A 17,317-nucleotide genomic window follows, 5' to 3' on the forward strand; every position below is an offset into this window, starting at 1 on the left:
TCAAAGGTTTTTCTTTGTTCCGTATCCAGTCCTTCTCCAACTTAGGTTTTGTTGTTGTTGTTGTTGTTTTTGGCGGTTTTTTTTTTTTTTTTTTTGAGACAGAGTCTCTCTCTGTCACCCATGCTGGAGTGCAATGGCACAATCTTGGTTCACTGCAACCTCTGCCTTCCGGGTTCAATTGATTATCCTGCCTCAGCCTCCTGAGTAGCTGGGACTACAGGTGCTTGCCACCACACCCGACTAATTTTTGTATTTTTAGTAAAGACTAAAAATACCAGCATGTTGTACAGGCTGGTCTCGAACTCCTGACCTCAGATGATCCGTCTGCCTCGGCCTCCCAAAGTACTGGGATTACACGTGTGAACCACTGCACTCGGCCGAACTTAGGGGTTTTGTAGAGATGGTTAATAGAATTTCGCCTCAAAATGTCTATTCTGTATGACAAGTCTTTATAGGGCATGTAAATGACACATCTCAGGCAGTTTATCCATTTGAATTTAAGTTCTTTTCTTCTTTTCTCTCCTATTAATCTAATTATCTATCTCTATCTGTCTCTCCATCCTTTATGCCTCCAGCCTTCCACAAAGTTGATTGGTCGCTGTAATTTGCTCTCCTTTTCATCTTCCCCTCTTTTGGGGACTCTCTTCCAGTTCCAAGCTGTTTGGTTAAAGTCCTTTGTCAGGCGAGTTATGTGCATGACAGTTTTCTCTCACCCTCTGTTCTCTGTTCAACAGTCACCTCCTTTCCTGTGCATGTACCTTCAACCTCAGTCCCCTTTTCTGCTTTACTTTTCTTCATGCACTTAGCACTTCCTGACATTCCTTACATGTCTACTATTTACTGGTTTATTTTTTGCCTTCCCCACTAGATGTGAAACTCCTCAAGGCAGATACTCTGTTTTATTGACCTTTATCTCTTCAGTGCCTGGGACAATGCCTGGCCCATGGTTGCTGCTCAATAAATACTTGTGGAAAAATTTACATTTTGTATATCTTCAAACATCGTTCGGCCTTTTGCTGTGACACGTGGGCGACATCTTAGCTGGGAATAAGGTTTCTGAGGGGCAGTCCTTTCCTTGCGGCAGATTCTTCCACTGTCTTCTGGTTTCCCAGGCTGCACAGAAAAAGTCTGTTGCCAGCTCATGTCTCTGATATTTCATGCACACCCCAACTTATGCAATATTATACTTGTATATTTTTGTTTCTATAGCAATCTCGTATGTCTGTCTTTGAGCCCTCCGCACAATGTCTCATGCATAGTAGGAGTCCCCAAGATATTTGTTGTATAAATAACTGGGTGAATGAATCCATGGATGAATGGATGAACACAGGAAGAAAGGGAGGACTTAAAGAGTATAAGAAAATATGTAAATGTTTATTACTGAACCCTTGACATGTCAACCACAGAGATGGTTTAGACCAGTAGTTTTCAAAGTGGGGCCTAGATTAACAGTGGCAGCCCCACTTGAAAACTTGTTAGAGATGCAAATTTTGGGGGCCCCGCCCAGACCTACTGAATCAGAAACTCTGGAGGCAGAGCCCAGAAATTTGTGTTTTAACAAGCCCTCCAGATGATTCTGATGCAGGCTCCAGTTTGAGAGCCACTGCTGTAGACCATCCTCATTTTCTGTATGGGATCCTGAGGCTGGGAGCAGGAAGTGACTCACGTGTTCTGTGAGTGTCCAGGTTCCTATAGTTTCAGGCCTGTGCTCTTGCCACTCAACCACGCTGCCTCACCTCATCTTGCTATGTTTTTTTGTAATTAAAACCAACCACGTATTTGTCAAAACATTTCAAAGCACTGGGATCGAATCTCCACTCTTACAAAGTTTCTGATTTCACTGGGGCATTTCCAGGATTAAAAAAAAAAGTGAGTTAGAGTTGTTTCTATAAGGCTTTGAGCAGTGGAAAAGTGCCAGGCGATTGCATTACTTTTCAGAGGAGGCTTCTCAGGCTGGAGCTGTAACGTTATAGCCCAATGTTATGGCTCATGCCCTCCTCTCTGCTCAGTGCCTTAATGCACGTCCTACATGATCCAGTTTCCTCCTGTTGGTGGGAGCAAATGTGTAAATGGCAGTCAATGCTAGCCCAGGAGAGAGATGAGGATCTCTGACTTGATCAAGCGCTCATGATCACGGCCTTTTTCTCACTAATTTCTTCATTTGTCACCAAGTGTCTTTTTAATGTATTTTGTATATTCCTTTCCAGTCTTTTTTATATGCATATTTTTTATTAGTTTGTTTTTATATTTTGGGCAAAACCATGCTCATTATCTTATCAAAGATTGCTTCCTTTCTTCAGTACATCTAGCACAGGCCCTTCCTCAGCTACTACTCTAGAGCCCTTACTCATCTTTTTTTTTTTTTTTTTTTGATATGCTTTCAGCTGGGCTCAGTGATTCATGCCGGTAATCCCAGCACTTTGGGAGGCTGAGGCAGGCGGACCTCTCGAGGCCAGGAGTTTAAGACCAGCCTGGCCAACATAGCAAAAACCTGTCTCTACTAAAAATACAAAAAATTAGCTGGGCATGGTGGTGCACGCCTGTAATCCCAGGTACTTAGGAGGTTGAGGCACAAGAATCACTTGAACCCAGGAGGTAGAGGTTGCAATGAGCCAAGATCATGCCACTGCACTCCAGCCTGGGTGACAGAGCAAGACCCTGTCTCAAATAAATAAATAAATAAACGTTCTATTTTAGAAAAACTTTAGATTTATGGAAAAGTGGCAAAGATAGTTCAGAGAATTACTGTATACCTATATGACCTGCACACTCTGCACTCTAATTTCTTATTTATATACATATTTTTTGAGACAGAGTTTCACTCTTGTTGCCCTGGCTGGAGTGCAATCACGTGATCTTGGCTCACTGCAACCTCCACCTCCTGGGTTCAAGTGATTCTCCTGCCTCAGCCTCCTGTGTAGCTGGATTACAGGCATGTGCCACCATGCCTGCTAATTTTGTATTTTTTAGTAGAGACGGGGTTTCTCCATGCTGGGCAGGCTGGCCTCGAACTCCTGACCTCAGGTGATCCACCCACCTGGGCCTCCCAAAGTGCTGGGATTACAGGTGTGAGCCACCGCACCCGGCCAGCTGCACTCTTACTCTTCAGAGAACAGGATTTTAGGATTAGAGTAGATTTTTGGGTAGAACAGTGACGTTCTTAGATTGCGCCTTTTTGAAAAAGCTTCTAGAAGCCTTCTGTTGATTGGACCAGGCTTCGTTGATTGTATATCATTTGTCAGACTCTGGGCTATGGGGTGGGTACAGTGATGAACAGGACACAGCACCTGCCTTCTAGTTTTACCTTCGCAACTCAACAGTAGAATTTATTTATTTATTTAGAAATAATTTTTATGTTATTTTTGGGTAGACATGGAGTTGCTTAGGCTCTTGGCCTCAAGTGATCCTCCCACCATGGCCTCCCAAAGTGCTGGGATTACAGGCATGAGCCACCATGCCTGGGCTAGAATTTATTTTATTAACATATTTTTAATCATGGTAAAACATGCATTTATATATGTAAGATTTACCAGCTTACCAGTTTTTAAGTGTACAGCTCAGTGGTGTTAAGTACATATACGCTGCTGTGCAACCAACCTCCAGAAGTTTTTCATCTTGCAAAACCGAAACTCTGTCCTCATTAAACACTAACTCCGCATTCTTCCCTCCCTCCAGCACCTGGCAACCACCATTCTACTTCTGTCTATGAATTTGCTTACATTTGATACCTCATATAATGAAATCCTACAGTATTATCCTTTTGTGGTTGAGTTTATTTTACTTAGCATAATGTCCTCATGGCTCATCCATACTGTATCGTGTGTCAGAATTTCCTTCCGGTTTAAGCTGAATAATACTTTGTTGTATGTCTGTACCTCATTGTGTTTATCCATCCATCTGTGGATGGATGCTGGGTCGCTTCCACTTTTTGGATACTGAAAATAATGCTGCTATGAACAGGAGAATACAGATATCCCCTCGGGTCCCTGCTTTCAATTCTTTCGGGTATATACTCAGAAGCGGAAATGCCAGATCATGCCGTAATAGTGTTTTGAATTTTTTGAAGGCCCTCCCTACTGTTTTCTATAGTAGCTGTGCCACTTTACATTCCCACCAACAGAGCACTATTTCTCTATATCCTCACCAATGCTTGTTATTTTCTATCATTTTCTTCTTCTTCTTCTTTTTTTTTTTTTGATAGTAGCCATCCTGATAGTGTGGTGGTATTTTTGTAGTTTTGATTTGCATCTCTCTAATAATTAGTGATGGTGGGCATCTTTTCATATACTTGCTGGCCATCTTTATGTCTTCTTTGGAGATATGTTTATTCAAGTCCTTTGCCAATTTTTAAATTGGCTTTCGTCATTGCTGATTGATTGATTTTTGGAGACAGAGTTTCGCTCTTATCGCCCAGGCTGGAGTGCAATGGCGTGATCTCAGTTCACTGCAACCTCTGCTTCCCAGGTTCAATGGATTCTCCTGCCTCAGCCTCCCAAGTAACTGGGATTATAGGCATGCACCACCATACCCGGCTAATTTTTGTATTTTTAGTAGAGACGGGTTTCACCATGTTGGCCAGGCTGGTCTCCAGCTTCTGATCTCAAGTTTTTCACCCTCCTAGGCCTCCCAAAGTGCTGGGATTACAGGTGTGAGCCACTGTGCCCAGCCCACTATTGTTGATATATAAGAATTCTCTATAAATTCCCTCATAGTAGCATTATTTTCAGTATCCAAAAGGTGGAAGCGACCCAGCATCCATCAACAGATGGATGGATAAACACAATGAGGTATAGACATACAACAAAATATTATTTGGTTTAAAAAGGAAGGAAATTCTGACACATGATACAGTATGGATGAGCCATGAGGACATTATGCTAAGTAAAAAACTCAAGTACAAAAGGACAGTACTGTACGATTTCATTATACAAGGTATTTAATGTAAACAAATCTGTATATTGTGGATATTAATGACTTGTTAGATATATAATTTGCTAATGTTTTCTCCAGTTCTGTGGGTTGTCTTTCCACTTCGTTGGTAGCGTCCTGTGATGTGCAAAAATTTTTCATTTTCATGTAGTTCAGCTTATTTATTTTAATTTTTGTTGCTTGAATTTTTGGTGTCACAGCCAAGAAATTATTGCCAAAGCCAATGTCATGAAGCTTTCCCCCATGTCTTCTTTTACAAGGTTTATACTTTTATTTTAGATCTTTTATCTGTTTTGAGTGAATTTTTGTATATGGTGTAAGGTGAGGGTCCAACTTCATTCATTTGCATGTGGATATCCAGTTTTCCCACCACATTTGTTGAAAAGACTGCCCTTTTCCCATTGAATGGTCTCGGCACCCTTGGGAAAAATCATTTGACCATATACATAAGGGTTTAATACATAATATAAATTATTTTGAAATGACATCAATGTATATTAATGCAACGTGCGTGTTTCCACTTCCCCTTTCATCCCGCATTTAGGTAGTATCACATTGTTTGCAGTCATTACCATCATCCTGGGATGCCTTAAAATTGGATACTTCATTGGATTTTCAGAATGTTTATCAGCCCCTGAAGGAGTTTTCCCTGTCATGCATGCAGTGCACACTTTGTTGCAGGTAAACCACTGATGTTTATTTATGTTGTCTCATTCCTGGGAAGTGTCTCCCAGGGTGTGTAGAAACTTGTAACATCAAGACGTGCGGCAAGTGGAGCCAGTGTGAGCAGCTGTGGACTGCTCAGCCAGTCCCAAGGTGAACTGAAGCCTTTCTTTGAGGCTTAGTTCTTCAGCTGCCTCCATTGCAAAATAAAAGTCTGTGTCCCCATGGCCGTTTCTGCAGGGATCCTATGAGGCAGAACTTCTAATGTTGAAGAGTCAGGAAATTCTGCCAAGCCAAAGTCTACAGTAAAGGCTTGAGGGAATTTTATTTTCTGGGTATGTAACAGCTTTATTGAGAGAATTCACATGGCCTATAATTCGCCCATTTAACATGTGCAATTTAATGGTTTAGTCTGTTCATAGAGTTATGCAACATTGCCAAAATCAGTTTTATTTTTTTTTTATTTTTTAAAAATTTAATATTCTTCCTACCTAGAAACCTTGTGCCCTTGCAGTGCCTCCTCTGGGTCATGGGAACACTTTTGTTTTCTCATTTGGGGATTAAAATCTTTTAGAAATGTATGAGGATTTTTTCCCGTAGCACCAGTAAACTTGGTGTGGCTCAGAAGTAAGGATTTGATAAACATGATTTAAATACATAGCTCAGGGTCAGAAAAATCTCATGGTTGAAAAGAATGTTAGATGGGCCTTCAGGGTAGTGTTCGCCCTTGGCAGAAATCCGTGGTAATGTTATCAGAGTCAGGATCTGAATTGTTGAATTGTCAGCCTCATTTGTTTTTCTTTTTTATTGCATATGTTTAAGGTATACAACATGATTCTTCTATATTCCTATCCGTAGTGAAGTGATTACTACAGTCAAGCATATTTATGTCTGTCATCTCACATAGTTGCCTTTCTTTTTTTAGGTATGGTAAGAGCACCTAAAATCCATTCTCTTAGCAAATTTCCAGTATACAATACAATATTATTAACCATAGTCTTCAAGTTGTGCATTACATCTCTAGAATTATTCATCTTACATATTTGCAACTTTGTACCCTTTGACCAAAATCTTCTAATTTTTCCCCTCCAACCACCATTCCACTCTTTATGTTATTTTTATTTATTAATTTAATTTAATTTTAGAGACAGGGTCTTGCTCTGTTGCCCAGGGTGGAGTCCAGTGGTGCCATCATGGGTCACTGCAGCCGTAAATTCAGCTCGAGTGATCCTCCTGCCTCAGTCTCCCTAGTAGCTAGGGCTACAGGCCCACATCACCATGCCCAGCTTCTACTGTCTGTTTTTATGCATTTGATTAAAAATGTTTTTCTAGATACCACATATAAGTGAGATTATGCAGTATTTTTCTTTCTGTATCTGCCTTATTTCACTGAGCATGATGTCCTCCAGATTTGCCCATGTTGTTGCAAATGGTAGGCTCTGCCCTCATTCTTCTCTAAGGAAGAAGTTGGAGCTCAGAGAAGACAAATGACTTGCTCAAAGTCACTGCGGAGACACAATGATTATTTTCTTCCTGACAAGTCACCCTGGAAGACCATGAACTTGTTCTAGTGATCCTGCCATTGCTGGAAATATTTTTGAGTTCCCACTTTGGGAATGTTCTTTGGAAAGTTTTCTACCTCTAGAAAACCAGGGATGCCATTTTTAAAACTTCATCTTTTACCTAAAGTGGCCTTCAGTTTGTATCCCCAGCTGACTTACCAGATAGCACCAGACGACCTTAGAGTGTTTCTCTAGATCAAACACATTTTTGAACAGTGAAGCTAACAGACAGAACATGCCCAGTGAGCCTGGAAACAGTTTAACTCAGTGGTGGCACAGTGGGATCGCTGGGGAGCTTGCTGAGGGGCTTATTTGGAGGGGCTACCTTGCACTTGAAAGCTGTTATGGACTGAGTGACTGAGTTGTATCCCCATGAAATTCATATGCCGAAATCCTCATTCTCAGTCCCTGAGCATGTGACTGTATTTGGAGATAGGGTCGTTTAGAGGAAATTGAGGTTAAATAAGATCATTAGGGTGGCCCAAATTCAATATGCCTGGTGTCTTTATTTTTCATTTTTTTTGAGACGGAGTCTTGCTTGTCGCCCAGGCTGCAGTGCAATGGCATAATCTCCGCTCACTGCAACTTCCGTCTCCTGGGTTCAAGCAATTCTCCTGCCTCAGTCTCCCAAGTAGCTTGGCTTACAGGCACCTGCCACCATGCCCAGCTAGTTTTTGTATTTTTAGTAGAGATGAGGTTTCACCATGTTGGCCAGGCTGGTCTCGAACTCCTGACCTCAGGCGACACACCTGCCTCGGCCTCCCAAAGTATTGGGATTACAGCGTGAGCCACTGCGCCTGGCCTTAGTGTCTTCAAAGAGGAGAGAAGGACACAGATGCACACAGAGGGACAGCCATGTAAAGACACTGGAGGAAACTGACCACCTACAAGCCGAAGAGAGAGGCCTCAAAAGGAACCAACCCTGCCAACACCTTGATCTTGGATGTCTAGCCCCAGGACCCAGAGAAGAGAAATTCCTGTTATTGAAGCTGATGGTCTGTGGTCCTTTGTTATGGAAGCCAGAGCCGATCAAAGATAACTGGCTGCTCATTCCAGGGGAGCCAAATCCCATGAAGACAAAGCCTTACAGTGATTCAGTGACAATGTGGGAAGCTTTAATGAGACCAGAAAGAACTGCATTCTTTCTTTCATTCATTTTTCATGCAGTTCATCTTTAAGTACTGGGTGAACATTGTTCTCAGCATGGGGAATACAAGGGTGCAAAGCCATGGTCTGTGGCACACACCATGAGGGTGTCAGTTAGGTGACAGACAGTCCCCAAAACAGTGACAACACTGGGCTCAGTGCTTTGACCAGAGTGTCCCAGAGCAATGAGGGAACACAAACAAGGGCATTTGGGCAGCTTGGCGTGAGGGTCGCTTTCTGCCAGGGAAGGTCCCAGAACCATCTGTGAGAGAGGGAGGCGCACAGGGGTAGAGGGTCAGAGGCCACTGGAAGAGGGTGTCTTTGGGACATTCAATCTTTCCTCACAGTGGGGTAGGGAGAGGATGTGTGGGCACAGGCTGGATTCGCGGTTTGGTGTAGGGCTTGTAAGCTTGCACTCTGGTCAGATTGCATGACTCCGGCTCTGACCACAACTTTGTGACTTCAGGCAAGTTACTTAACTTCTCTGGGCCTCATGGGTCTTACCTGCGAGGTGGGGACAATCACAGTACCTACTTCATCAGCTCATTGTATAGATTAAAGGCATAGGTGTATGAAAAGCACTTAACACAGGGCTAGGTGTGCAGCAAATTCTTGGTCAAGGCTGACCATCAGCTAGGGGCTTGAGTTTCACCTCGAGGGCAATGGGGAGCCACTGAAGGCTTTAGGCAGAAGAATGACCGGGACAGATATGAATTTTCAAAATATCCCTCTTAGTTGGTGGGTTGGAGATCCTAGCTTCCTAATTTAAGGCATTTTATTGGACTGGCAAGTCAATGAATTAATCATTCTATACCTGTTGGACACTTACCATGTGCTTTTGCTACATTAGATGACTGGAGAATGGAAAACAGTATACACACACACACACACACACACACACACACACATATATGTAATAATTAGGCGCTCTTCTAAAAAACAGAGTATTTATTTTAAAATTGTGGCAAATACTGTAAAACCTGTAGATACCAGGATGAAATCACTTTTGTCAGACCCAGGCAAAACAGGCCTAGGAAAGCACCAAGGAGAGAGGACTCCTGCCTATGTGTCTGAGATACAAAGTGTTTCCAAAGACTTTCTAAAAACCTTTCATGCATCTCCTGCTTTGATGAAGCTAGACATTACTAGACATTCTTTAGGACTGCAGTAAAGCAGATAAGATGCTCCTGGAAGAACTCTTGCCCAGCACTGGCATCTCCACCAATGAACCGATGACAACTCTGGCTTTGAGCCTCTAGAACCAATGAACTCTGTTTCTCAGTGAATATGTAAATCTCTCTTTGCTAATAACAGCTCCTCCTTACCCTTCCCTCACCGAATGCACTGGTGGCTTGCCATTCCATGCATTCTGGATTGTAATTCCTATTTCTATTTCCAAGGAAATCCAACATATTTAGAGATAATTTTCTCTAGTGTCTTTTCTTTTTAGGTTGACAATCACATAACATCTACCATCTTAGTCATTTTAACTGTAGGGTTCAGTAATGTTAACTACATTCACTTATTGTACAACCAATCTGCAGGCCTTTTGCATCTTGCAAAACTGAAACTCTGAGCCCACTAAACAACTCTCTATTTCCTCCCCTTCCCCGGCTGTTGGCAAACTCTGTTCTACTTTCTGTCTTTATGAGTTTGACTATTCTAGATGCCTCATTCAAATTGAATCATACAGTATTGGTCTTCTCATGTCTGGCTTATTTCTCACAGCATAATATTCTCAAGGGTCATCCATGATGTAGCACATATCAGAATTTTCTTCCTTTTTCAGGTTGAGTGAAATTCCATTGTATGTCTATACCACTGTGAAAGGAAAATAAATCTTGGGACCCCAAAATCACTAAACCAAAGGGAAAAGTCAAGCTGGGAACTGCGTCAGGCAAACCTGCCTCCCATTCTATTCCTAAATAAGAGAGCTACACAGATTTTAAAGATTTTAAAAAGCTACAAACCTCCCTCACAATTTGTCCACTAGGAAATTCCTTGTGGGATCCAAGATCTTTACTCTAAAACAGTTGTGTTAAATTTCACCCTCACAATGTAAATGGATAGCTGATCTTCACAGGCACAGGACAGAGGACAAAGCTCAGAGTCAGCCCTCTGCTCACCTGTGACAAACGCATACCTGATGGCTTCTTGTGCCCTACATTTGTTTTATCTTAGTAGAAACGCAGTTTCACCGAGCTAGATGGATGCGTAAGCGACTATTCCTCTACCCCCTTCACATGAGAATGGCTGATCAAAGACTCAAAAGAATGCAACCATTTGCCTTTTATCTACCCACACCTTTATAAAAACATTTCTTCCTTGTTTCACAGTATTTTTCCTTTCTCTTTAAAATATTGAAGACCTCAAAATCATCTGTAAAGAAAGGCATAGACATGTCTCCCAGGTGCGTGTCCTTAATCTTGGCAAAATAAACTTCTAAATTGATTGAGACCTATCTCAGGTACTTTTTGGTTTATATTACATTTTGATCATCCACTCATCCATCAGTGGGCACTTGAGTTGCTTCTACCTCTTGGCTATTGTGAATAATGCTGCTATGAACATGGGTGAACAAATATCTTTGTGAGAACTTGCTTTCACTTCTTTTGGAGATATATGTGTGTGTGTGTGTGTGTGTGTGTGTGTGTGTGTGTGTGTGTATCCAGAAGTGGTATTGCTGGACCATATGGTAATTCTAAAAAAAAAGCAAAAAGCATTTATTTTAAAAATATAATATAACATCACTGAGAAAAAATGGAAAAGATAATAAAAACGCACCTGTAAGCAAATCAACTGAAACCAGCATTTGCTATTGTTTTTATGTATTTCCTCCATTCCTTGTACTTAAAGTGTACATTCTTCTCAAAGTTTCTGGGTGTAGAATTTTCTATTACAAGTTTTTCACTAAAAAAAGGTTTCAGTGTTGGTAGGTAGTTTTTATAAAAAGCATCAATTAAATGGCTGTCTAATTTCAAATCATTGATAATTGCTAATTAACTGTTTCCCTATTATTGGGCTGAATGCTTTAACAGGAGTCACTGCTGTCTGTTTTTATTACTGGATGTTTCAAGACAGTTAATGCCCTGAGTGTGTTTTCCTGAGTAAGACGGTAAATCTTAGGTAAAAGAATGTGAAAGAGGTGATATGTGGATATTTATTTTATTTTGTACTGTCTGATTTTATTTTTGTGACTCTTAATTAGAAAATAAAGATTAAATGAGACAAATTTATAAAATGCCTAGCGGTATTTGGCATGCAGTAGGTGCTCAATATGTGTTTATCTCTAAAATAAAGCCCAAAACATTTTAGAAGCCCAAATAATGCCTGGTATATAGGAGGAACTCAGACAACGTCAGTGAATTCGTGAGTGAACAGTGGAGAATATTTATTGAAAACATATACGCTTCTTCAGGTGCTAGTCTAAGTGATTGACATGGATCATTTCATTTAATTGCTCACAACACCCTCTAGGGTAAGTTCCCATCATCCCCATTTCAAAGACGGGAAAACAGATTCAGCAAGGTTCCCCGACTTGTCCAAGGCCATGGGTTATTCAGTGAGGAAGTCAGGATTTTCACAGGTGTGTTACTATATAGAATCCCTGATTTCAATCCCTTCCCTGTATTGCTGCTAGTGACTGCATAACTGGGGGACTGTTAGCATATGTAATAGACTGAAATAAAAAACCAGCCCAAATCAATTTCATTATTCATTTAAAGCTCTCAACATTTCCTTTCTGGCCACTGGCACACAGTAACTGTACAGTGAATATTTCTTGGGTGAAAACTAACATGTGATATAAACCAGTTATAGGATTAATGTCAGGCAGGCTACTACTTCCGTACCCTGTCCCACAGCAGACATCCTAAATCAATCACCGCATCTCACAGAAGACACAGAAGACATCCTTAATGAATTGCAGCACCGTTTCTTCCTGAACCAAGAGGCCTCACTTTATTTTTCTGCACAGTAGCCCTGGATCATTGTCCCCACTGAGGAGTGGCACTGCCACCTAAGATGGAGCAGGAGGTCACTGATGTCCCAGCATTTTCTCATACCTTTTCTTTGAGTTTTATAGCTTCTCAAGTTTGCAACCGTAATGATGAGTGTATCACCAAGTTTTCTTTTCTTTCTTTATTTCCATCTAGGTATATTTTCTTTGGGGGCATGCAAAGGATATTATCCAGTCTTTCAAAACACTGGAAAGGTAAAAATTGTGGGTAATTGCTTTATATGTTGAATTTGGTATTCATTTAGAATGATCAAAATTTGTCATTGCCATCTTGCTTTGATGATAAAAACAGACCAACTCTCCACTCAGTCCTGAAAGCTGAGCCCTCACTTACGGCAGAGAGAAGAGGGTTTCTGCCTTTGGCTTCTCCATGGGACGGGTCCAGAAGTAGCATGAAGTGGGTTTGAATTTTGAATTTGAGTCTGTATCTTAGAATTTGAATTTTGAATTTGAATTTGAAATTCAGACCATTTTGAATTTGAGTCTGTATCTTAGACACTTTTCCCTTATGACCCTCAGTTTCCTCATCTATGAAATGGAGATGAAGGGAAGAAAATGTAATTTCTTTTTTTAACCCTCATAAATTCTCAATTGAGATGCTGTCCTGAAAACAAAGGTCAGATTAACAAGAGAAAAACTAACAGGAGTTTATTGACACTTGCCGTGTGTGCATAATGTGGGAGGGGGACCTCAGTTCTAACAAATTTCTGTTAAGGCAGTGGTTTGGGGGCCTTGCTTAGATAGTATTTTAACGAAGAGCCATAAATCTTATAAGGACAAGACCAAGCTAAGTTTGCTCCCAGATTCTCCTATCTGTGCTGACCTCATTTCTGAGCTGGTAAGAGCCCAGAGCTGTCCCCAGTAAGAGCAAAACTCACATCTCTGTATGCGGGAAAGGAAGGGGAGGTAGCAAGATCTTTTGTTTTCGTGAATCGCCATCCTGCCATCAGGCAGGCACAGGGAGAGGCAATGTCCCCTGCGTTTTTAACCTTCTGCCACTTGACAATCCTCAGTATCATGGAGAAGAATCTATTGGTTTCTTTCAGAGAAAATAACGTAGCCTGCCTCAAGGACTGAATGAAGGAATTGATGTAAAGCACTGTGTAACAGGCACTCAGCAAGTGTAGGATCTGTTACTAGGTCCACCCACCACCCTCCCAGGGGATTGTGAGGATGAAAGGAAAGAATCGACAGGGTAATGGAGTGAATCTCCTAACTGCAAGGTGTTGTTACCGTGTAAGAAAGCACCATGTGCACACACACAGATGAAGGAAACATACACTGAGATTAGAAATGGCTCATGAGAGCCTTCCCTTCACAGTAGTCTGGGACTGTCAAATCCAGTGATGAGAAAGGCAGCCTGGCATGGGAAAATGACATCTGCCCTTGGTTTGTGGACCATTTCCACATCAAGCCAACAGGAGGCTGCCAGCTTGCAGGGAGCTTGCGTGGCGGAACAGCTTACAGCCATGCGTGGCAACAGTGCTACCTCCTTGAGTTCCATGGGCCTGGGACTGGATAGTGCCATTTGGACCAGGAAAAAGGAGAGAGGAAAGGGGAGCTGTGTGCATTATGAGTAAAAGAAAAGCCAGTCAGTATGAGGCAAACAGTATTGTCTGCGTTTGTCAAAGGCTCTATAGAATGCCTCCCAGATGCTTTGGGGAAGGCTGGCCATGATCTACAGCAACTGGGCAAGTGCAAGGGGCAAGCAGATTGGCAAACACCTGACTCAGACACCCTGGGATTCTGTTTCCTTCTCCAGTTGTGCTTGGACATTATGCCAAAGGAAGCCAGGATTCAAATGAGGCAAGGTTTTGCCTGCAGTTTCCCGTGAGAGTCCCAGAGAGATCAGCTGAGGTTAAAACGGAGAGAAGAGGCAGGGTCAAGGTTGAGGACGCAGGTGCACCATTTTTCCCATGGGCAGATCATGGTTGAGGGGTCTCTTTGTTTGTCTCCTTTTAGTAAATTTTCATCCCTCTAGCTCTGCTTCCAAGACCCAGCTTCTTTGATGTTCTATAGGCATTGAGTTGAGTACTGGCAAGTTCAAGACTAAGGCTGAATGCCAAGACTCTGTGGTTTTGGAAGGTTCCATGGATCTGCCCCTCCCAGCCAGGCAGGGGACCCACCCAGAGCCTGAGCTGCCAGGTGAAACTGGAATCATGCTTCCTGTGGGCCTCTGCTTTCCAATTAGGAGTGATCAATTCCACAGAAAGTTTTAAAGAATCCCTCTCTCAAATCACCAGTGTTTGCTGCACCTGCTACCTGCAAGGCACGTTGCTAAGTACCCTGAAAGCTACCAGTGTGAATACACCTTAAGCCTGCAGACGTAGGAAGACTTTGGAGTATTTGAAGAAATCAGTGACCCTATGGGGACCGCATTCCCCATGGATCTCTCGCCTGCTACCCAGAGTCCAGTGTCTACCTTCCACTTAGTTCTCTTTTCTATCTTCTGCCGTAGGAGGCAGCATGGCACAGAGCCAAGGGCAGGACTCTGGAATCAGACTAGAAGAGCTCTGCTGCTTACCGTCTTGGCAAACCCCCATGTGGCTGCTTACTCCATGTGTGACCATGAGCTCATCTTTGAGCCTATCTGGATCTCCCGCAGCTCAACAAAGTCATTACCGAGCAGGCTCTTTCTAGATTTCCACTCTGCCATCCTCAGTGGGCTGCGGCTTTAGCCCAAGCTGGCTGTCTCATGGTCATAAGATGGCTGCCACAGCTCCAGCCTTCATGTCCACATTCAAGGCTAGATAAAAAGGAGAAAGGGACCATAGCAGACTTTTCTTATTCTTGATTCTTCTGTCAGGAAAGCAAAAGCTTTTCAGTAGTGCCCAGTAGACTAAAGCTCACATCTCACTGGCCAGAATGGCCATGTCTAGCTGCCAAGAAATCTCTGGCTTGTTCCAATGTCCTTAGAAGTAGGTGGCATGGTAGAGGGGTGGATGATGGTTGGGGCTGGCCAATCAGCAGTAAGGGTGGACCTGCTCTCCAGATTTCCAGTGGTACTCTTTCATCTTTCCCTCATTGTTCTCTCCTCTCCTCTTCTCTTCTGGGAAAAAGATTTGGGGTGTGGTGGGGTGGGTTTTCTGCTTTTAGTAAATTTTCATCCCTCTGGCTCTGCTTCCAAGACCCAGCTTCTTTGATGTCCTATAGGCATTGAGTTGAGTACTGGCACATTCAAGACTAAGGCTGAATGCCAAGAGTCTGTGGTTTTGGAAGGTTCCATGGATCTACTCCACCCAGCCAGGCAGGGGGCCCATCCAGAGTCTGAGCTGCTAGGTGAAACCAGAATCAGGGCTGAGAAGGAGCCATGTATTTGTGTGCACACGTCTGTCTCAGCCCATGGGGCTTGAGGCTCTCCTAGGGCTGCCTGAGGCTCTCCCAGGGCTGCTTGAGAACTGAGTCCTTGTGTTTTTTAGGTTTGGGGTGATCCACTCAGTGTTCACCAACCTGCTTCTGTGGGCCAACGGCGTCCTCAATGAGTCCAAGCACCAACTCAATGAGCACAAGGAACGGCTCATCACTCTAGGCTTTGGGAACATAACAACAGGTGAGTGGTGAGAGAGGTGAGTGGCCCTTCTGCCATGTTGGAATATCTTGGAAACCTGCAGAGTCCACAGTGTTCAGAGATGGAGTGCAGGTTCCAAAGAACTGCAGGGCCACCCAACTCAGCATCAGCCAGACAGCCCCCTGTTGTTGAAAATCTTCCAAAACCCGAATCTCTCATACGTGATGTGTAATTAAAGGTTTCTTCCATGACTCAGGGACTTGTGAGACCGACAGTGATCATTCTGATGGCCATTCCTCATGGTCCAGTTTGCTACAGAAATAAATGTCTTTGTTTTCAGCTAGAGAAGATTGATGGTTGTTTCTGCTTGTGTTTTTAATTAAACCTCTATTACCAGTTCCTTCTGGTGAAAGTATGGCTTTTAAAAATTCATAGAAGTCTAATGGTAGGTTGTGGTTAATAGGCTGTAGTTCATTTAAAGTTTTAATTTAACTGTACTTGGCTTATAATTCTAGCTCACGTCTGTTCCACCTTGTTCCCATCTGAGAGCCTGTTGGGTTAATCCATATATATATATATATATATACACACACACACACACACACATATATTTATTATTATACTTTAAGTTCTAGGGTACATGTGCACAATGTGCAGGGTTGTTACATATGTATACATGTACCATGTTGGAGTGCTGCACCCATTAACTCATCATTTACATTAGGTATATCTCCTAATGCTATCCCTCCCCCCCAATCTTTATATTTTCTTCTAAAATCCTTTAGCATTTACAATATGTCACTCCTATATTAGAACATTCAGGCTGAGGGGAATGTGGGGCAGGGAACTGGGTGTCTCAGGTTTGTTCCCATCATGTGCAAGCTGTGTGACCTTCAGAAGGACATTTAATCTCTCTGAGCCTCCCTTTTCTCCTTTGTAAAGTGAGGGTATCCAAATCATGCACTTGCAAAGATCCCTTCCGGCTTTAATGTGCAGTGAGTCTGTGCCAGCTGTGTACACCCAGCCTGTCCTAAAGAACCACTTTGAACCTGTTTCATCATCAGTGGGGTGGAGACAATGAAATCACCACCCCCAACCAGCAGCCACTCTTGGTGTTTGGGCCTCATGTCCTCCTTGGTATCAATATCAGTAGCAGCAATGGCAACAATAACAAAAGTAAACTTTTATTAAGCATTTGCTGAGTGCCTGCCACTGTTCTTGGAAATTTACACATGTCATTTAATTTGTGCCCCCACACTCTCTGGTAAGCTATATATATGTGTTTTTTTGTTTTGTTTTGTTTTGTTTGAGACAGAGTCTCACTCTGTCACCTAAGCTAGAGTGCAGTGGCACGACCTTGGCTCACTGCAACCTCTGCCTCCCAGGTTCAAGCGATTCTCCTGCCTCAGTTTCCTGAGTAGCTGGGACTACAGGTGCGTGCCACCACACCTGGCTAATTTTTGTATTTTTAGTAGAGACAGGGTTTCGCTA

At 42.6% G+C, this 17,317-nt stretch overlaps 1 protein-coding gene across 1 annotated transcript in view; it reads left to right on the plus strand.

Annotated features, from left to right (window-relative positions):
* Positions 1–17,317, plus strand: part of OTOP1 (otopetrin 1) — a 44,051-nt gene that overhangs the window by 7,632 nt on the left and 19,102 nt on the right. Inside the window, exons 2-4 of the mRNA XM_011987816.1 lie at positions 5,474–5,610; positions 12,455–12,513; positions 15,738–15,868. Coding sequence (XP_011843206.1) covers positions 5,474–5,610; positions 12,455–12,513; positions 15,738–15,868 — 327 coding nt within the window. The remainder of the gene's footprint in view (positions 1–5,473; positions 5,611–12,454; positions 12,514–15,737; positions 15,869–17,317) is intronic.

Source organism: Mandrillus leucophaeus, unplaced genomic scaffold, assembly GCF_000951045.1.
Source record: "Mandrillus leucophaeus isolate KB7577 unplaced genomic scaffold, Mleu.le_1.0 Scaffold317, whole genome shotgun sequence".
In the NCBI taxonomy this organism is placed as follows: domain Eukaryota; kingdom Metazoa; phylum Chordata; class Mammalia; order Primates; family Cercopithecidae; genus Mandrillus; species Mandrillus leucophaeus.